The sequence below is a fragment of the Chroicocephalus ridibundus genome, chromosome 9 (assembly GCF_963924245.1).
Source record: "Chroicocephalus ridibundus chromosome 9, bChrRid1.1, whole genome shotgun sequence".
In the NCBI taxonomy this organism is placed as follows: domain Eukaryota; kingdom Metazoa; phylum Chordata; class Aves; order Charadriiformes; family Laridae; genus Chroicocephalus; species Chroicocephalus ridibundus.
In genome coordinates this window covers 22,388,775-22,410,650 of record NC_086292.1, presented here as the reverse complement: position 1 = coordinate 22,410,650, position 21,876 = coordinate 22,388,775, and the positions used below count along the sequence as shown (strand labels likewise).

At 51.7% G+C, this 21,876-nt stretch overlaps 1 protein-coding gene across 1 annotated transcript in view; it reads right to left on the bottom strand.

Moving 5' to 3' along the window:
- Positions 1 to 10,972: 10,972 nt before the first annotated feature.
- HS6ST2 (heparan sulfate 6-O-sulfotransferase 2) overlaps positions 10,973 to 21,876 on the bottom strand; it is a 146,845-nt gene continuing 135,941 nt past the window's right edge. Inside the window, exon 2 of the mRNA XM_063347117.1 lies at positions 10,973 to 13,954. Within this exon, the coding sequence (XP_063203187.1) occupies positions 13,252 to 13,954 (703 nt within the window). The 3' untranslated portion in view covers positions 10,973 to 13,251. The remainder of the gene's footprint in view (positions 13,955 to 21,876) is intronic.

The following is a 21,876-nucleotide window of genomic DNA, read 5'->3' as shown; positions in this document are numbered from 1 at the left end:
ACTGACAGTAATGATTCAATAATCTGAAAAACATTGTACTTTGTTTACAATATTAACAGCTGAGTGTACAGATACAGAGATCGTATTTATCATCAAGGAAAGGCTGTTCTGCAGCCTGCAGAAGGTGACAGAATGAGTCACCTTTAGATCTTAATTTGTGGTGTTGCCTCTGCAGTCTTTGGTTTGCGTTTCATTTTTGCACAGAAGTGACAGAAAAGCAGCCAGGTCAAACGGGCTTGCTGGGTTAGCATTTAGGGCACAGGCCGGCAGAGCTGCCGAAGAACCCAAAGCGCAGGACCGTGCCCTGATGCCCCTTTATCACAGCTCATGGTCTGCGCCTTACAGACCTCTAGCCCAGGCTGCGATATCCTGTTCACTGCCCAGGTGGCCTGGGAGGAAAAACTTGGCTGGCAGAGGGTGTTCGGCCAGCCCCCTCCTGCTCAAAAGCTGAGCACTGCTGGGAGAAAGCCGAGAGTCAGATGCTTCAGTTCTGATCTCCCTCTCCCCGTGCAAAACCTGACCCGCCGCTCGCAGAAAATGGATGCAGCCAAACCAGAGAATGCCGCCCCGGCCACGTCCGAAAGAGAGAGATCAGCTTTGACAAATGCAGACGGCCACAAAAAGGGCACTGCCTTAAAGAGCCATCAGAGTAATATCAAAATCAATATGATGTTTGACAAAGAGCCAGCGTGACTCCCTCCAGATGGGCAGCGACATCCCGAAAGGCCCTGGGAGGGAGTTAAAATCCTGCAGGCAGCACTTTGCATGCCCCGATGCCGATGCAGCAATTTTCTCAGCAAGGCCGTTAAAAGCTGGGGGGGGGGTGGGGAGGAAAGAAAGAAAGAAAGAAAGAAAGAAAGAAAGAAAGAAAGAAAGAAAGAAAGAAAGAAAGAAAGAAAGAAAGAAAGAAAGAAAGAAAGAAAGAAAGAAAGAAAGAAAGAAAGAAAGAAAGAAAGAAAGAAAGAAAGAAAGAAAGAAAGAAAGAAAGAAAGAAAGAAAGAAAGAAAGAAAGAAAGAAAGAAAGAAAGAAAGAAAGAAAGAAAGAAAGAAAGAAAGAAAGAAAGAAAGAAAGAAAGAAAGAAAGAAAGAAAGAAAGAAAGAAAGAAAGAAAGAAAGAAAGAAAGAAAGAAAGAAAGAAAGAAAGAAAGAAAGAAAGAAAGAAAGAAAGAAAGAAAGAAAGAAAGAAAGAAAGAAAGAAAGAAAGAAAGAAAGAAAGAAAGAAAGAAAGAAAGAAAGAAAGAAAGAAAGAAAGAAAGAAAGAAAGAAAGAAAGAAAGAAAGAAAGAAAGAAAGAAAGAAAGAAAGAAAGAAAGAAAGAAAGAAAGAAAGAAAGAAAGAAAGAAAAGGGCACCGGACGAAAGCAGCCTGTCGCACATTTTAATTCACGTTCCCTCCACGATGGAGCTTGAGGACACGGCGAAAGGGAGCGGCACCGTTCTTGCTGCCATGAAATCCGTGACTGCTCGCAAAAGCTGTTGTTGCAAACCTTGCCCCTCTGCCTGCCGTCCCCGGTGGGCTGCATCGACCCCACCACCCAGCATTATTTTGGCAGAGCTTGGGGCCTCTGGCCTCCCCGGGCGGGATCCGGCACGGCGCTGGGCTGAGCCATGGAGGGACCCCACAAGAGACCCCAGCAAGGAGGGAGCTAAAACGCAGCGGCGCTGCCCAAAGCATGGCAGGGCAGAGGGGCATGGGGCTGGGACAAGGAGCCGCCACAGACACCGTCCTTCTCTGTGCCCCCCTGCTTCTCGCCCGCCCCGAGCAGTCCCAGTGCCACCACTCTGCACCAGCAGATGGGGGTCCCTGCTCCCACGTGTCCCCCTCTGAGGAGGGGACTAGCACACTCATGGCTCACCAAACACGTGGTGTCTTCCAAAGTGACAATCACATCTTGGGCTCCTCGGCAAGGGGAAGAGCTCTCCGCTGTTTCTCTCGGCAATAACCGCCCACGCATCACCCCTCGGCTTAGACCCCTGCCAAGGACAGAGCGGGCATCACACCGGCTGTCGGGATGCCTGATGGTACCTGGGCCTCCTGGGCTGGCGTGAGTCTTCCACATGCAAACTCAGACTCTGGAGCACAGGACCTGAAGGAAACAGCTCTGCAATTCCCTCCCCATTATTCTCATACATTTGTACTGCAAGAATACTTTTTTTCTGTATTTTAAAAAGTCAGCATATCACTGCTTGTTGTTCACAATCCATTACTCCCAGGAAGCACCTTGTCTTGTTCCGGGGAGGAGCAGGGCCAGCCCTGGGCTCAGCGAGAGGCCCGGGCACACACGTGTGGCCGTGGCAGCCAGGGGCAGCTGGCCCAGCTGTTTGCTCTGGGGAGGGGTCGCACCTGCAGGGAAGGAGGGGACAGGACGGGTGACCCACACTCACCAATGGGGTGTTCCGTCCCCATCTGCCACTCTCGGTATAAAAGCTGAGGGACCAAAGGGTCAGCTTGTTTTGACACTGTCCCGCAAGACATCCTGGTCTCTAAATTGAAAAAGCATGGATTTGATGGATGGACCACTCGGTGGATAAGGAACTGGCTGGATGGCCGCGCTCAAAGGGTTGGTGGAAACCAGTGATGAGTGGCGCTCCTCAGGGGTCAGTACTGGGACCAGTGCTGTTTAACTTCTTTGTCGGAGACATGGACAGTGAGATCGAGTGCACGCTCAGCAAGTTTGCTGACGACACCAAGCTGTGTGTCATGGGCGACTCGCTGGAGGGAAGGGATGCCATCCAGAGGGACCTCGACAGGCTTGAGAGGTGGGCCTGCGCGAACCTCATGAAGTTCAACCAGGCCAAGTGCAAGGTCCTGCACCTGGGTCATGGCAATCCCAGGCACAAATTACAGGTTGGGCAGAGAATGGCTGAGAGCAGCCCTGAGGAGAAGGGCTTGGGGGTGCTGGTGGATGAGAAGCTCAACATGAGCAGGCAATGCGCGCTTGCAGCCCAGAAAGCCAACCGCATCCTGGGCTGCATCAAAAGAAGCGTGGCCAGCAGGGCAAGGGAGATGATTCTGCCCCTCTGCTCCGCTCTGGGGAGACCCCACCTCGAGTACTGTGTCCAGCTCTGGAGCCCTCAGCACAAGGAGGACATGGACCCGTTGGAGCGGGGCCAGAGGAGGCCACGAAGATGATTGGAGGGCTGGAGCCCCTCTGCTGTGAGGACAGGCTGAGAGAGTTGGGGGGGTTCAGTCTGGAGAAGAGAAGGCTCCAGGGAGACCTTCCAGCCCCTTCCAGTCCCTGAAGGGGGCCTACAGGAAGGATGGGGAGGGATTTTTTATCAGGGAGTGGAGAGATAGGACAAGGGGGAACAGTTTTAAACTGGAAGAGGGAAGATTTAGATGAGATCTGAGGAAGAAATTCTTTGCTGTGAGGGTGGTGAGCCCCTGGCCCAGGTTGCCCAGAGAAGCTGTGGCTGCCCCATCCCTGGAGGTGTTCAAGGCCAGGCTGGACGGGGCTTGGAGCAGCCTGGTCTGGTGGGAGGTGTCCCTGCCCAGGGCAGGGGGGTTGGAACTAGGTGATCTCTAAGGTCCCTTCCAACCCAAACCATTCTGTGATTCTGTGTGATTCTGTGAACCTGGCCAAAACCGTGACACACCTGTAACTTATATATATATAAATAAACAATGCAGCCCCGTTACCTTTGCACAGCATCAAATCCAGCTTGATGGCCTTCAATCAGGGCTGAAGTGCTGACTTGCACAGCTTCCTCGTCCCCCGTCTCTGCTGTGCGCTGCCTGGAGAGGATGGGCAGCTTTTCACCCCAGCTCCAGCCCCCCTCAGCGCCCATCCCCTCTGCCAGCCCACCCTAATGCCCTGCAGCACCCCGTTTTTCGGCTTCCCAAGCCCACACAGCTGTGGCCGTACACAGGCGATGTGAGACCAGCTCCCCAAGGGCAAAAGGCAGCCCTGAGCCTGGCAGAGGTGGGATGGACTTGACACGGAGCCACCGCTGCTGCCTGCCTGGGTACGCCCCACTGAGTCCCAGTGCCATCAGCCTGAGCTGCATGGCTCCAACTGCAGCTCCCAACCTGATGGTACCAAGTACCTCCTCTTTTGAAAAAAACCAGCTTCATGAGCCCCAGTGCCTCGGGACCTGCTTGTTTGCAAGAGCCCAACATCCTTTACTCCAGGCCCATAGGGGGCAACGCGAGTGGTCCCCGTGTTGCTCAGGGCAGGGAGGAAAGCGTCGCTTGCCAGTCCTCGGTGTGAACCATTTTGGTCTGATGTAAAACACCCTTTTCCAAGACATACCACTGATCTCTCAAGAGAGATCAAGGAAATTCGCTTGCCAGTTACCTCTCTTCCACCTGGAGGTATTCAGAAACCAAAGGAGCTGCCATTCGAAAGGGGGAGATGGTGGGCTAGCCAAAGGGAGATGGGGGCCACAGAGCCACCCTCGAGGAACCTGCTCACCGCATTCATCTTTCCACCCACGCAATTAGCCTGTCTTGATCTGGGGGGGGGGGCAGGTGAGGTATTTTTCTACTGAATTAAAATAAATACATGCCCATAAAAACCCTCTAAGGATTACAACACTCGGGGCAATGGCAGCAGCAAATGCACCTCCCATAAGCTGCAGCAGTGGAGGTTGTCCCCCAGCGTCACCATACCCACAGCACTGGGAACAGAGGAAAGGGGGGTTTCTAACACCGACCTTCAGCCCAGGCAGCAGGAGTTTTCCAGATGTGGCAATTTTGTGGAGAATGCAAAAATCCCAGTAATGACTAAATCTGTGTCTGGTCTCAGCAAATAGCTCCAGGGGCACAACTGCAGGGCACACCAGGCACCAGACAGTAGCACGTGGGGATGATCGGTACGTGGTGGCTTCTACCCGCCTGTGCCACGAGCATCCCAACCCCGACATGCAGCTGGCCTGACACACAGCCAGCGCGCCCCAGCTGTGACAGCGGGTCCCCAGGACCACCAGGGCTCAGCCAGCATCGCAGCAGCTTTCCCGCAGGGAAGATCATAGAATCATAGAATCACAGCATTGGAAGGGACCTCCACAGGTCACCCAGTCCAAGCCCCTGCCAGAGCAGGGTCACCCACAGCAGCTGGCACAGGAACGCCTCCAGGCAGGTTTGGAATGTCTCCAGAGATGGAGACTCCACCACCTCTCTGGGCAGCCTGTGCCAGGGCTCTGCCACCCTCACAGGAAAGAAGTTCCTCCTCATGTTTAGGGGGAACTTCCCATGGTCACGTTTGTGCCCGTTACCCCTTGTCCTGTCCCTGGGCACCACTGAGAAGAGCCTGGCCCCATCCTCCTGACACCCACCCTTTCAGTATTTATAAGCGTTGATGAGATCCCCCCTCAGTTGTCTTTTTTCCAGACTGAAGAGACCCAAATCCCTCAGCCTTTCTCCATGAGAGAGGTGTTCCAGTCCCCTCAGCATCTTGGTAGCCCTTTGCTGTCCCCTCTCAAGCAGTTCCCTGTCCTTCTGGAACCGGGGAGCCCAGCACTGGACACAGCACTCCAGATGTGGCCTCCCCAGGGCAGAGCAGAGTGGGAGGATGACCTCCCTCCACCTGCTGGCCACGCTCTTCTTGATGCCCCCCAGCATGCCATTGGCCTTCTTGGCCACAAGGGCACATTGCTGGCCCACGGGCATCCTGTTGTCCCCCAGGACTCCCAGGTCTCTTTCCACAGAGCTGCTCTCCAGCAGGTCACCCCTAACCTGTCCTGGTGCAGGGGTTATTCCTCCCCAGGGGCAGCACCCTACACTTGCCCCTGTTGAACTTCATAAGGTTCCTCTCTGCCCAAATCTCCAGCCTGTCCAGGTCTCAGTGTATGGTGTCACAGCCTTCTGGTGTGTCAGCCACCCCTCCCAGCTTTGTGTCATCGGCAAACGTGCTGAGGGTGCACTCTGTCCCCTCATCCAGGTCACTGATGAATATATTGAAGAGGGCCGGGCCCAGTACTGACCCCTGGGGAACATCACTCGTCACTGACCTCCCACTAGACTCTGTGCCCCTAACCATGACCCTTTGAACTCTGTCTTTCAACCAGTTATCTATCTACCTTACTGTCCATTCATCTAACCCACACTTCCTAAGCTTCCCTATGAGGATGCTGTGGGAGACTGTGTTGAAAGCCTTGCTGAAGTCAAGGTAGGCAACATCCACCGCCCTCCCCTCATCTATCCATCCAGTCATGCCATCGCAGAAGGCTATCAGATTAGTCAGACATGATTTCCCCTTGGTGAATCCATGTTGAGTACTTCTGATAGCTTTCTTTTCCTCCACATGCTTTGAGATGACGCCCAGAACAAGCTGTTCCATCATCTTTCTAGGGATGGAGATGAGGCTGACCGGCCTGTAGTTCCCCGGCTCCTCCTTCTTGCCTTTTTTGAAGACTGGAGTGACATCGGCTTTCCTCCAGTTCTCAGGCACCTCACCCGTTCTCCGGGACTTTTTTGGTTCTTTGTGTATTTACAGCCTCATAAAACCATGAAGCTGCCCAAGGGGAGCGGAGGTCCCTGCCTGGCGCCAGCTGGTCGGGATGCGAGTCGGTGGTGCAGGCTGGTGCAGGGCCCGGCATTCCAGGCACTGCACGGGCTGCTGCTGCCTGCCGGAGTGGAAAAGCTGCAGCAAATCCCTGCTGCCACAGGGAGCATCGGCACAACACCGCGACAGCAAATGCCGCATTGATTTTGGGTTCGTGCAGCACTCGGTGAAGAGGCCATCTATTTAGGGTGTAGGGGCTGTGCGGGGCTCCGGACTCTTCCCAGCATTGCTGATTAATTTTTGAAAGGAATCAAAAGATGACATACGAAAGTCAGGTCTGCGAAACAGCGCTGCCCGAAGCGTGGGCTCGGATCCTCTTCCCAGTGGGCACTTTTTCACACGGGTCCTGCTGCTCGGGGCGCTGGGGACGCCTGCCCAGCTGAGGTTTCTCACCCTGCCACAGAACCACTTTCTGCACCCCTTGACCTTGGAATCGCTGCCGTGGGTCTGTCCGGGGGTCAGCTCACCAGCCGCACGCAGAGCACGGCTGCACGGCCACCGATGCTCCAGGAGGGATGCGTTGGTCCTGGAGCCCCACGGCCCCGCTGCCCCCAGCAGCATCTCCCCAGAGCAGCCCCGGTGGGTGGCTCGGCCCGGGAGGGGGGTCTCACCCCCACCTCAGACAGTCGCAGCTGGCGGGGACGGGCCCCTGCCCCGTGGTGTGTTAAGAGGGGATTGACTTCAAAGTGCTGGAGCAGCTGATGCTGCTGAGGGTGCTGCAGCCATTCACGCAGCTTTATCCATTAGTAATTAGGCAGGCGTTGTCTGGCATCTAGATTAATCCCACTTTTAATTATTTTGAAACTGTATGAGATTTCCCAGGCATTAAAGATTATGTACGCGCTTGCTGATTCCACAGCAATTATTCTAATGTAATGATGTCTATTAATACGCTTCCCAGCTTGCCGTGCCCAGAGGGGAAATTCCCAGTTTCCCCCTACGGAGCACACATCTCCTGCGTGGTGTAACCCCTCTATCCACCTGCTTACACTGCACAAAGTAATACTTTCCATGTGCTTCACCTAATATTAATAACATTGCAGAGCAGGGTGCACCGATTGCAAAGGGGGAGAGAGACCCCTCGAGGCTCCGTGTCCCCTCGCAGCCAAAAAGCGGCAATTCCTGCTGCGGTGATGGGAGCGAAGACCCCGCTGGAAAAGCCGGAGTATCCTTCCTTCCCCGAGAGAAACTGCTCCAGGCCTCACACCCAGCTGCAGCCCACCCAAAAAAAGCAGCGTAGATTTGTACAGCTTATTTAAAGGAAAAGGTCCCACCATTTCCATCCCAGGTCGGGTTAAACAATTCCACCTGAAATCAAAGGCTTCATTCAGCTCGTGGATCGTCTGAACTCATTACAGATTGCCTTTACAATTTAAAGTTCGGATTTAAAATGCCATTTTCAAAGAGGAACAATAACAGAAATGTGAGTTGAGAACTTCAAAACTTAGAGCTGTTCTGAAATCTCACCTTTCATTTGGCCCAAATATCCCTTGAATTCCTCCCTTGTAACTACAGCTCTCATTATCGCCAAACCTCACTTACCAGAAAATTTACTATTTCCTGGCAAAACAAGTGTTGTGCCACTGGCCACCGTACGCTGTGGAGCTGAGACCGCATTAGGAGACCGGGGGCTCAAACGAAAGTTGTGACAGGTGCTGCTTGCAGCCCTCTGCCCATGAACACGCATCAGAAAATACCTATATTTGACATAAACCTCTACAGTTTATATAGTTTTTATAGTTTATGCAGAGGTTTATGTCAACAACTGCTTGTGAACACCCTTGCCAAACCTTATTTGCAGTCATATGAGGGAAGATACGAATTCGGGCAGCTGAGAACACCAAAAGGCAGCACTTTTTGTTCTGAAGATGAACACTCAGCCCTCACTATAAATATTTTGATTGCTTTGCATACATATTGTTTCAGGTTTTCATCGCTCTCAAAACAAAAAGCGGGATAACCTCACCTGCCTGGCCCAACGCATCCTCGCAGAGCTGAACTGCCTGACAAAGCTCCTGGGTAGAGACCACGGGTAATTTAGCTGCCAGATCCTCTGGATGCTTAGAGTCAAATTCGATTTGAGGTCTAAACTTGTCACTCCATCTCTGGAGAGAGCAGAGCAGCAATATTAGCATGATGGCCGCCGCAATTGACTCTGAATTCAAGAAATGGATTAAATGAAATTACGCTCTTCCTTGATGAGGCTGGTGTAACAGGGAGATTGCTTTAGGAAATCCAGAATTGGATTTCATAGGTAAGAAGAGGTCAGATGTTCTGCTATTTGCTCAGGAAGGTTTTGTGCAGACTGTGCCTCCCCGCCGCCCAGCAGCCGCGGCCGGCAGCGGGGTGGCAAGGACAAACGGTGCCGGCTGCCTCCAGAGCCCCGATGCCACCTTTGCTGGGATCATGAACTGGTTTGCCATTGCTCTGTCCACCTTGGAGGCAGGAGATCCCAAATCCCCTGTCCCAGCATCCCCGCTCCCACATGGGAACGACCCTCTGCTGTCACCCCGGCGAACCAAACCACCCCCAGCTCCTCCCAAATGCTGCGGAGACAGGGGGATTTTTAGTAAGCGAAAGATTTACATCTCTCACCTGCTTGGAAAACACTTCTCCTGCAGAAGATGCCTCTGCAAAGACGATCCCTCCACCAGAGCTGCTCGCTGTGCCTCCCCGGGCCCACGTGGGCCAGCCCGGCAGCCCGGGTCTGCGGCTGAAGGTTTGCATTAGTTTGATGGGTTCCCTCAATTATCTGATATTTCTGGCTGAAATCGAAGAGGAGATGGATCAGTTCTTCTTCTTCTCTGCTTCTCCTTTGCTCAGTGATCTCATGAGCTAAAACAGCAGTTGCGCTGGTATCTGTCAGGTCTTCTTCATGGCTCTGATCATTTTGGATAATGTGCGCATTTTAAAAAAAATTACACGAAAAAGCCCATTAGTTCATTTTTACTCAAAAATGACAGAACTGGAAGCAAACATGTATTACAGCATGCTAAAACATATCGGATGTTATATAAAGAGGTTGCAAAGTTCATTTACAAAAACCAGCTGAGCAGCTCGCTTCCAACAACCCTTATGTACCAGGCACCCTTTCGGTAAGTTTTAGTCCCAAAATATTGGCCCCAAATATGGCGCTTTGCAAGGTCACGCAGGTTCACAGCTACCAACTTTCCAATCTTTTGGAGGGTGAAATGACCCGAGCCACTCCTTTTAACATTACATATTAGTGCCAGACATCTCCATCTCCAAAGCAGCCCCCGGCTCCACGCCAGCTGCCCCGGTCTGGCCGCACCGGCGCTGCTGACACCTCTTTCTGGCGGAAACTTCAGAGGCATCTCGATGCTCGGAACAGTTTTCTTAACACGTGCCCCGGCTTTTCAAAACTTACCAGAGGGTTTGAGGGCTACTTGAATCACCGCCGTAGCTCCTCAGCCTCCGAAGTTTGTCTGTCCCAACACATCCCCCCCGCCTCCATCCTTCCTCTCCTGAAGTAAGAGTTTTCCCAACTGTCAAAGTACTCCTCCCAAAAGGCAACCCCAATTGCTTTGATGTCAGACTTCACTGCTGGGTGCTTTTTCAGGTGCAGGGAAGCACCTTGCGTGACGGCTATCCTGTTACCAGCTCCACCAGCAGCCTTCCCAGTGCACCTGTATAATAAAGCCACGTCAGTCAAACGCAGATTCGCCGGCAGATCCCTCCATTCCCCGCTTCCCACAGCTCAAAAAGCCTCGCAGGGATGGATGTCCCTGCGGGTACTCACAAGAGGAAGGGCGCCGCCGTCCCCCCAGGGGAATTCCGCTAGGTCAAGGCAAGGTCTCCTATGGACACCTTCGGGTCTACAACCCCGCTGCGAGTCTGGCAAGGCTGCTGGGCTTTTAGAGCCACCAAGAAAAAAAAACAAGCCTCCATCCAAAGTGTAAAAAAGCATCTTTTCGAGTTGATCTGGGGAATGACGCTCAATTCATTCTCACCTGCTTTCGCCCTGAAGTCTGGTTTAGCTTATTTGTGGTTTAAAACGTCCCAGGGCGGGATACAGCAGGACGCACTGGAAGTCAGCAGCTAGGCAGCATCCTCCGGAGCCAGCTGGAGCAAAAAGGGAGGGAATCACACAAAGGAAAGAAAAATAATCATACGCACACATATACATGTACACACAGTGAAAGAATCCCTTAACGCTGCAGACGATTGACAACCATATGTAAAATCAGCAGAAACCACAGCTTGTCCTTCCGAAGACCGCTCAGAAAAGCGGCCAAAACCTCTGCAGCAACTCCCGAACTAGAGAAAGTCCAAAGTGGCTTTGCCCTTGCAAGCTGTAGTTTAAATACACTTCTGAAAAGCCAGGGTTTTAAACTCATATACTTGCCTGTCAGCTGCTATTTCATTTGTGTCAAAATTACCGTTCATTCTGCACAGCGCGCTTCCCAAGACGTTGTCAGCTAAAGGAATAACCACATGAAAACCAGAAGACTGTAGTTAAATTTTATTTATCGGTTCTATTGTTAAATTACACAATCAAAGTCAGTGGATTGGCCTGTAAATCTACACAATAAGACAGCGTCTACAGTGGAAATCAGTAGAATTCGATATGGTTATGACAAAATGGTATCCTTATATTCTTACATCCCCTATATACAATAAACAGTATACACAAAGAAAATGCAACTAGTCTCTGTAAACCATGCACACCACAGCGTAAAAACAAAATGCACCTTCTGCAACAGGCCCTCCAGCCCGCCCACGGTTAAGTCCTGTTTACAGCAGTGCCTTTCAGTTTTAAGAGCGAATTATTCCCCCCCCCCCGCCCCCCCTAAAAACCAAAATACAACCGAGACATCATATTGGCAACTGCAGTTCTCGTTTAAAATAAAAATTAAAAAAAAAAAATAAAAATGGCTGTACATGAAGTTATTCTCTTTTCCAAGCTGCTAACGCAGGGTATTGGTTTTGCTGATGCTTTGCCCTCCGCTTGCCCCCGTCGGGATTGCTGCCCCCGGGGTCGCAACACAACATCAGATGTAAGACAACTTTCCCAGAACTCAAGCGTGGAGCTGGGAGAGATTTTTAAAGCCTTCTGCCTCATTTTATGGCCGCCCCGCCCCCCCCCCGCCCTCTTGGGTGTATAGAATATTACAGGCGAAAGGCAATAGTGCAAGTGAGCCTCGTAAGCATTGTGTACAGCGGGACAAAAAAATGCCCCTTTTCGGGTGCCTCCACCGCCGCGCACCCGCGCCGAGATCGCCGTTGAGTGCCAAGCCTGGGAGCATCGCAGGCTGCGTACAAAATCGCTGAACTTGCTGAATGTATAGCCCAAGCCTTGCAGAGGTTTGGTAATTATTTTTTTTTTTTATTATTTTATTTTTTTTTTGCATAGAGATTTATAGGAGCCCCTGGCACCTCCTGCCCCGTCTCCTCTCCCTGCCCGTCTGGGTGAGGCCGAAGGGCGGCAGGTGAGCCCGGTCCAGCTGCATCCACGCAACCATCCCAACCTGTACAACTATGGCTATGGCAAAATCGGCTTCCCTCATTTCTAGTCATCGCTCATCTGTCATCGCTAAGAAGGGCTCAAGAGCACAGGGGGGAAGAAAAAAAAAAAAAAGGCAAAAAAAAAAATAAGCCCTGTTCTTATCTGGTGTAGCAAAGACTTACTGGAAGTAAATCCTAATTCAAGTGTAAATCTACTTCTTCCATTGAGCAATTCTCTTCATAATATTGCTGGGATTAGAGAGTTTTACGACTTTTCTAAAGACGCTACACAAATATCCGCAACATAATTTCATCTAGTTTATACCACCAATTATTAAGGAATGATAAATTCAGTGTTATGTATTCCAATGGGTAAGAAAAGACTTAAAATTAGACATTGTCACAAGATTGTAATTTGGAAAAGGCTTTATGAAACGTGAAGATGTGCTGTAAGTTTTCCAGAATGGTTAAAGTCGTACTGCCCTGAAAAATTCTGGAAACGGTGTTTTTAACATTGGCATTGAGTTCAGAAAAGTATGTGTGTCATCTTTTTTTCTTTTTTTTTTTTTTTGACATGAGATAGACCAAGCTTAAAACTCTAAACAGCAGTAGGTAGAAAAAGTTTAAAATATTAAATATTTATATAACTAGAGAAATTACTTCTATTCCTTTTAAAAGCCAATATAATACATAAAACTAGTCAGTATTTTTTCTAGACCTTTATCGTTCCCTTCATCGTCCATTCATTAACTTGGTAAATATCATAAGCAGTCGGTGCCCTTGAAAACACATCATTAAAATAAAATTAAGATAAAATCAAAAGGAAAAGGTTTTGCTCATATAACTGTATTGTGAGAGTATGCTAAATGCTCATTATTAGGAAATGAGTTTGCTTCTCAGACAGATTTCAGTTGAGCATCATAAACATTTTCCGGCATCCCATTTTGTACTCATAACTAATTTAAGGATTAATTTTTTTTTTTCCCTTTTCTTTTAAATAAACGTCCAAGCAACCATTTCCGATGAGCCTACTTGGCTCCTGTATTTCATAAATAATCCAACAAACCTAAAAAGGACAATTTAATTACACGTTAAGATTAAGTGTTCCACTTACAGTACAACATTTACTGCGAAGGCAACTGCAAAGGCAACGTTTTAACCTCTTTTTGCTTCAAACCCTTGAGAAGTGTAATTTGTCTGGACCGCTCTGTCGTCTCTGATTTGCGGGTTGGGTTGGGTTCCGCTTCGCTTTCCGGTGCCTGGCGAGTCCTGTCCCCCCCACTACCGCCGCCACCGCTCCACGTTCCCTATGTAGTCAGTGCTGGAGCTGTTGTCCCCCTGCTCCCTCAGGTGCGCTTGCTTCGCCCTCAGGATCTTGCGCTGCTCCTGGCGTTTCCGCCGCGCTTCCTGGTGCTCCTTCTGCCGCATGTACTGGTACCGCTGCAAAAACAGGTCTTTTGCATAATCGTACAATTCCACGTCTAAAAAATTGAGGGCCTCGATGCGCTGCTGAGTCTGCTCGTCTATCTCCACGCTGGAGGCCCTTGTGCTATTGTACTGCGTGAATGGCGAGATGAAGTTCATGTTGAAAGTCTTCTCAAAGAGATACTGAGTCTTCCGCTGGAATTCAGTTAGGCCGAAGAAGGCCATCCGCTTCAGGTTCTCCTTGGCACTGTCTAGCAGAACCTTGTTTCTCTGCTCCTCAGGCATGACCGACAGGTTGTAGCATCCCACCAGGCTGAGGTCGGACAGCATGCGGACCTGGCGGTTGTTGGCGAGGTTGTAGGGGCAGTCCATGAATTCCTGCAGGGAACAGCCCGACCAGTCGTCTCCCGTGTAGCAGCTGGGCAGCTCTTCGGTGGTCGGGGACCGGCCGTCGCAGACATGCAGGGATGCCTTCCACGTCGCTCCTCGCTGGACGTGGCGCCATTCGCTCAGGTACCGGGAGACGGGGTCACGCAGGATGGTGATATAGTAGAAATTCCTGCCAAGGGGAGAGGAAGGCAGAGCGTTTAGTCCCGTGTGTCTCCAGCACACAGCTCATTAACGTTCAAAATCAATAGAAACTTGGAGATGCACTTAAGAGGCTTTCAGGAGCCCTGCTGCGGAGTGCTCCTCTGCCTGCTCGCCTCTCCAGGGTGAAGGACGGCTCAACCGACTCCCCGCAGGGAGTTGGAAGGGTTAGATGGACCTGCACACGTCTGGCTGTGCTCAACGAGTTTTGCCTCTACAGAGGTGGAAGGGAACCCCACCTCTCCCTCTGTGTAGTCGCCCATCCTGCTATGTGCTCCCGCCGGCTGCCTCGGCAGATGCTCTCCCCAGACCTTGGGAGAGTAATCAAAATATCTCCCGCGACAGAAGCCTCAACTCAAGGAAGGCATGGGTAGCTCTGGCTTTTTTTATTTTCCATACGCAATAGAGCTGGACCAACAAGTTTACGTAGTCTGCAAAAATCTGCGGATGCTGCCTTTCCTGGTGAGCGGCTGTGGGTGCGAGCTGCACGAGCCCCAGGGCGGCGTTACGCTGGCAAGGAGGACATTTCCTGCAAGGTATGTCCTACAAGACATTTCCTTTCACAGCCCAGATAAATGGGATGTGCCCAGAAGCCCCAGCCCACTTGCACACTGAAATGAGGATCTGGGAAAAGCCCATGCAAATCCCATTTCGTCCTCCTGCCTTCACCTGCTACAGGACTGCAACGCTAAGAGAGGAGAAATAAGCGAATAACAGGAAATTAAAGGATGCACGACAGCGTTTTCTAAGAGAAAACGTTGCCGAGGGAGGTGGTGGCTTTGGTTTGGAGCAACGGGAGGGTGGCACACGTGAGGGACGTGCTGCCGCAGGGAACCCCATCAGGCAGCCAGCTGGAAAAGCTGCAAGCTCAACCTCATGTATACGACCAAGAGATCACTCACACATTAATATCCACCATCAAACACTATGTTTTCCACTGTTGGCAGACTTTGCACCTCCTTTAATACGACCACGACCTCAGCAATGATGCTGCAGGTACGCTGTCAGGATACCAGTGATCTACTGGAGTTAAATGGAATTAAAGTAGGCCAATGAGCAAATCGTCCTGCCAGGGAAGGCCGCTCCTTCAGGATGAGGACACCAAGGAGCATGTGCCTTGGAGCCCTGAGCCCCCAGGGTGTGATCGTCACGTCCTCCGTTCTGCCTAAGGAGGAGAAGGGACATGCATTTGCCTTCCCGAGTGGCATCACGACTGGCCATCTTGCAGCCAATATTTTGTTCCCTATCATTTCCTTCAGCAGAAAAGCCACTAGATGTCAATGTTTTACAGAAAATTGTTTCTTGGGTGGACTAAAATGCGAATCGGAAGCACCGAAAGCATCCGAGAGCACAGGGGAAAGGAAACCCGGGGAGTCGCCATTCCTCTTCCCATTTAGAGCATCCAAGCTCATAAATAATTAAATAAATAGGAAGTACAATAAACTTGCAAACCCAACTAAAGCCAAGGAGCCCAGCACAGCATCAGCGGCCGGACATGACGGCACCTCACCCCCGGGACACCGCAGTCAGAGCTGCTGCTGTACCCATGCTCATGCTGGCACTGCTCTCTGGCTCCGAGGGCTTTGGCCGCAGGTTCACAGAGGGGAAGGGAGCCAAAAGTGCCCACCGCAACCCCGAGGAAGGTATTTTTTCCCAAAAATGCCATTAAACAATTTCATAGTGAGAGCCGGAGTTTAGGAGGGGGCAAGAGAGAAGCTGAGTTTCACGTTGCGCGGCCGGAGCGGCAGCTGCCAATCTCACATCGTCCCTTGCAAAGATGGGAAGAGCTTCACTTGGGTGTCACCTCAGCAGGTCTGTGGCAGCACTGGAGAGCCAAGCCTGGCAGAGGGATGGCGCTTTTCCACGAGCACCATCACCCCAACCAGCCACTCCGACAAGCAGGATCTGGCCCGGGTCACGCCTGTACACTGGGCTGCTTTGCTGCAGCAACAACACGGCCTTGTGGGGGTCCCCAACACGGGGAAACACGTCCGGGACAAACCCAAGCCCTTAACTCCTGCCAGGAATCTTCATCCTTGGACCTAGTTCATTGGGATTCTGCACTAAAATAATGACCTGGCCCTCAAGGAATAACTAATTAGTGCCATAGCACTACCCTCTGTGCTAACTACCTATAGCAACTAACACGTGGCACTTCGGCAAGGCTGGGAGGGGAGTGGGCATGGGCATGCTGCCGACGGAGGGAGAAGGCCAACCAAACCGTACGCGCTAAGGTCATCACGGCAATCGATGGGGAGTTAATGCAAGAAAGGAGATGAATCCCGAGCCAAGATCGATACGGCAAGCATTTTATCATAGCTCAAACTCTTCAGCCGCTCTCCCTTCGCGCTGTTTGGTCACAGGCAGTGACAAAGCGCCTCCCTTGGCTGCTGCTGTAAAAACAAAAGAATGAATAAAAACTTGCATGTTGGCGGAAGAAACTGCACGGTAACGGATCACCATCACCCCAGGTGGCTGGTGGCCTCACGCGGGCAGATATCTCCATCAGTGCCTGTCAAGGGACAACGCCGCAGCCCAGGGAGATGAGGGAGAGGAGACCGAGTAAAGATGCTCGCTGGAGTCTGCGGTGAGCGTGGAGGTCTCTGGGCTCCCCCAGCACTCTGTGATCTGCAAGCCAGGCCAGCGGCAGGGATGCTTATGGGATGCCCCAGACGAGCCCACCTGGTCTGAGCACGGCCCCCTGCAAACAGCCTTGGGGCACTTATTTATACCGTGTTGTTATTTCACAGATGAATCCTGCTTCCAAGACACGGCTTGCAGAGAGATGCTTTGTCAGCTGCTGGGCCAGTCCCAGCTATTTTGGGCATTTCTCCCCTTCTTAAGTCTCCCTGTTAAAATTCTAGTGGAAAAAAGTGCCGTTCCTGTTGGGAACACCAGCTTTTGGGTTTGCCCCAAGCCACTCTCGTCCAAGTTAGAAATTCTGTCGGCTTCAGAAAAGCAGCCGCGCTGCTCTGCATTTATCTGAACTGAGCTTCAAAAAGTCACAAAAGCTTTAATGCATTGTCAAGTCGGAGCCGTGCCAGAGATGGATTCAGCCATCAGCGCTTAGAGCATCCTTCTGCTGCAACTGGGAGGAAGGCTCAAAGCCTTGCAATTATTTTTAGCTCTGTATGTAACAGCTTGTTCTTTCTGCTGTCTTAATAAGGGGGTGTTGAGCTCTTGCCCATTCCTTGAAGCTTGTGCTTCAGAGCCCGAGACAACATGTTTGCAGGTAGAACTCAAACTTTACCATGAATCATCCCTCCAACTTAAAGAGCTGCACTCATCAGAAACACAGGTTTTCTAATAAAGCTGAGCCGGATGCCTATGAAGCAGAGAATAAAAGGAACTCGTGGGCAACTCAGAAAGTAGGCTGACCCCGGAGCCATCAGGAATGCGAGACAGTGTGACGGTCACTTGCTTTTTGTATCTCCCCGCGCATGGCTATTCCCCCTGGAGCGCAAGGACCGAACCGGCCCCACCGTTGAGTTTGCTCCCCAGGCTGCATCACCTGCTTCGGTGCTCACATCACTGCAAGGGTGAAGCCAGAGCGTTTTTGGGAGCTGTGAATTATTTGCACACGATCCATTACTGCAGAGGAGCTCAGGGAAGGTTCTCCTCAAATAAATGCCCAGCTAATGGCTCACATCGTCCGCCAGGGTGTGAAAGCTGGGCTTTCTTGGTCCTTTGATGCTCCTACCCATGGGTGGGACAAGGAAAACGGGAAAATGGCAGAGACAGGCAGGGTGATGTGCCGGAAGCCAGGGATGGGGAGAGGAGGAGAGACATGCTCGTCCTCCCCAGAGCCGCAGCAACGCCAGCCCTCACACTGCATCCTCCCGGCACACCAGCTGCCACACCGTCCTGGTGTCACTGCGGTGCCACGAGAGCCACGTTTCACCCACAGGCCTGAACCGCAGCTCCCTCCGACTGACAGAGCACAGGCACTACCTCTGGGGGGGTGGTGCTGCCACGTGAATACCCCACGGCTAGTCCCAGAGCACTTTAATAACCTGCGTGGTCATGAAGATGCTCACCCCTCCTCCTCCTCCTGTACACATGTGGCTGCCCAAATGTCAGCATCCCAGAGACCCCACGCAGGAGTAACACATGCCGGGGTGGGGGAACAGCACAAGCCCCCGCCTGACATTTTCGCTGCGAGCTGCCTTTCGCTAAGATCAGACGTTTTTTGTTGAAAGGGACCAAGAAACGTGTGCTGTCATTGGACAGACCTTCCTTCACCTGTCCGGTTCTCCTCAGCCCAGAGCAGCCCCCTTTCTCCTTCCTGCACAGCACCTGGAGAAAATATGAAGCAAACTGAAACCTCAAAGACCTCTGTGAATTTCTCTGAGGGGTTTATTGAGACTGAGCCATCTGCTCGCTTTGAAGGCTAATTCTGCAGTCGTATTGTGCATCTGCGCCAGGCTCTTCCCCACCTCTGCCCAGCACAGGGGCTGAACAACAATCCTTTTTTCCAATCTAATGATTTTTTTAAAAAGCATCCTCTTAGCAAGCTTCTAAAAGCAACATTAAGGAAAAAAAAAACCAAAACTGAAGTCGAAGTGAGGAGGTGTGAAACCCCAGGGCGTGACAGCATTGAGTAAAGTCAGAGGCTCCAGAGCCCAGAGAAGCTGCCAGGGAAGGGACAGGTCATGGAGTCCCTTGGGACAAGGGACACACCATGGTGCTCAGGGGCCTCATCGCGTGTGGAGCTGCTCTGTTGAAACGAGATGAGGAAGGGGGGGATGTTGTTTAAGCATCAAAATGGGTCAGAACCTCCTGAAGTAAACGTGTTACCTCATCTCAACCCAACTGCCCTGGCTCTGCAAAGCAGGACAGCAAAGTAGCAGCAACGTGGGTGATGCAGAGAGAATGGGGTCGCGGCCAAACCCATGGACGGAGTGCGTGGGGAAGGCTTGCAGCTCCCTTTGCTCCTCCTTTGCCCTGCCACAAGCCCCCCCTGCTGCAAGAGGCCCAGAGGAATGGATCATCAGCAGCTGAGCATCCATGCCAGGGGTCTGGGAGCAGCGGGCTGTGTGCCAGCAGCAAAGGGGCCCCCCAGGAAACTCTTGTCTAACAGCTTTAACTCTTGTAGGTGCTCGCAGGGCACCTTAACCCCGATGGGGAGGCTCTAAGCAACTGCTGGGGGGGTCCAAGTGGGGACCATTTCCGTGAGGACCACAACCAGGGCTGGCTTCAGCTCTGGCGTCTGGGCCCCTTCAGGTCCAAACCCCCACTGGTGCCAAGGCCGAGGAGTATTGATCCCCGCCAGAGGACAGAGCCTGCCACGCCGTCTAATTGCTTGCCGAGGGAGAGGAAGGCTGGAGGTCAGCTGCTGGCAGCTGCCATGCCTTCAGCCTGGAAACCTGAGCCCGGCTTGATGGAGCTATGAGGTAAGGAGCTGGAGAGGGGAGCTGAAAGCTTAACATCCGCTCACCATTACATCCATTAGCGTATGGATCAGTAGGTGAGGGACTGAGTGACCTTTTCCCATTTCTGCTGAGAAATGAGGCTGTAGCAAGCAAGGCTTTGTCGGCTACAGAGGGCGAGAAGCCGACAGCCTTTGCAGAGGGAGGACTGCAGCCCTGGGAACATCCCGACCTCCCTCTCCGACTGTGCCCAGGGGCAAACTAACCCAGGAAAACACAGCTCTGGCCCACGGCTGAGGAAGCAGAGCTATGATTTCCAGGCAACGTACTGGGTCAGTCCCATTCTCCCAGCAAAACTAAGGCCACCCTTTAAGCTGGCTCAAGCACGGTGGTTTCTATCTAGGTCAAGCTCATCCAGATGGCAAGCCTGGCCGGATGGTGTGGAGATGCAGACAGGCTTGTGCAATGAATGGGAGTCAATTTTACACAAGTGTCTCCATCTTGCTGGGTGGAGATGAGGGAGGAAGGGAAATTTGGGAACGTTTCCTATTCTGGGGGATTTTTTTCTCCCCCAGTTTATGGACTTTACGGTACATTAACAGGGCAGTGTGTAACCAAGTTACGCTCCAGGTGAGGATGGACATTCTGAAAGGGAAGTTCCCTCTGAAGGGGCAGGGGCAAAGGGACAGACCAGACACGTACCACGTCCAGCAGTAAAGCAAATAAAATGAGCTAAAACCCTGCAGCAGAGATTCTGCATATGATGCAAAGAATTAAGGACTGAGCGACTGAAAAAAGAAAAATAATCACAGGGTTGGTGCTCTGGCACCAGAAACAATGCACAATCACTAGAACTGGCGAGCAGCACAAGGATGATCGTGTCCTTCCCACCCTCCCCACAGACCACTCAAGCTGCTGAATAAAAATCCACAGAGCTTATTTATAAAAGAGTAGCTACATATTCCATATTCTTTTTTTTTTTTTTTTTCAAGATGGAAACTACTTCTCTCACACAGCTCATCTGCCCAGAGGACCCTGTGCACATCCCATCCCCTTCGCCGCCACCGCTACCATCGGTGACCTGACTCTCCACCGCAGGCAGGCTCCTGCGCTGCTCCCTTGCCCCACACCGTCCCAAAAAAAACCTCCACTCAGGATAAGTTGACAGCAAAGTCGCAGGCAATGAGGGAAGGTCAGGAACGCAAACGGCGCAAGTCTCACACTTCTCGCTCCGCTCTTAGAAACCCTCCCCATGTGGCTCCGACGCTGCCGATGGATTTTCACCTTCGGCAGAGGGTCTCCCCGCCCATCAGTCGTGCCCACCACGTCTCTACGAGAAGTCAAACTCAATTATGCCACGCCGGGCACCGAGAGTGCTTTGCTCCCAGTAGGTGAGGTTAATTCCCCATCAAGAGCGGCCCACTGAGAATCTGATTTGCTAATACCGCAAAGTGTTCCTCCAAGAAAAATACCCCTGCTGCCTTATTTGTTGAAGGCAGGCATCTGTTTGGAGATTGCTCCGAGAGAGGCAAAACATTCCTTTAATACAGTGACTCATCCTGATTCTTAATGAACTTTGTCACCTAGAGACACAATTAAAAGGACAGGGGTGAGCATCCCGGTGACAGCCCCTCCTGCCTCAACCATGCACACTTGGAACCTCCCGCAAATTGGGAATACCTCTTCCTTGCTGAGAGCCGCTCCTGCGGCACAGCTTGCAAAGACGAGGCCAAAATACTTGGCGAGCTCACTGACGCAGCGCTGGGAATCCAACAGTCACATCTGCTCCAGATCGGTCCCAGATGCTTCACATCAGTGATGGGGATGGCAACGGCAGCAGCCGAAAAGCATCACCCTTCCCGCAGCGCTCCTCTCTGCTCCCAGCCCTCCTGGCCCCAAAACCAAGGGCAAATGGCCCCAAAACCCAAGGGCAATGGGCCCCATCTCGGAGCTGGAGAGCAGCAAGGAGAGCTGCTGCACTCCCCAGGAGCTTCAGGGAGAAGATCTCACACCCAGTTGACACAGAACCTCACAAACCAAGCCAGAGCAACTAACAGACTGAAAACAGGATTTATTTTTACAAGACGGTGACAAAAAAATCAAACTCAGTTTTACTCCATCTGAAACCGCTCTGAGACTCTGACAAACATTAACAATCCACGGGTTCAGGATGTCGCTCGGGAGTAAATAGTACACTGCCGACTTAAGAATTCTTAAAGTTTATGGTCGATGACACAAAATACGCATAATCCCTCACTTAAATAAGATGAGGTCCCTTGATCTGTACAGAGGATGAACTGTGGAAGGTACCCCAACCCACGGGGAGAGCCCCTCGCAGACCCACTGCTCTGAGGGAGACAGACACAAAATGGCTCTCATGGGGCCCCGCTTATACCCAATTCGAATCTGACCTGTGGTCACAGAATCGCAGAATGGTTCGGGTTGGAAGGGAGCTTAAAGATCATCTCATTCCAACCCCCTGCCCTGGGCAGGGACACCTCCCACCAGACCAGGTTGCTCCAAG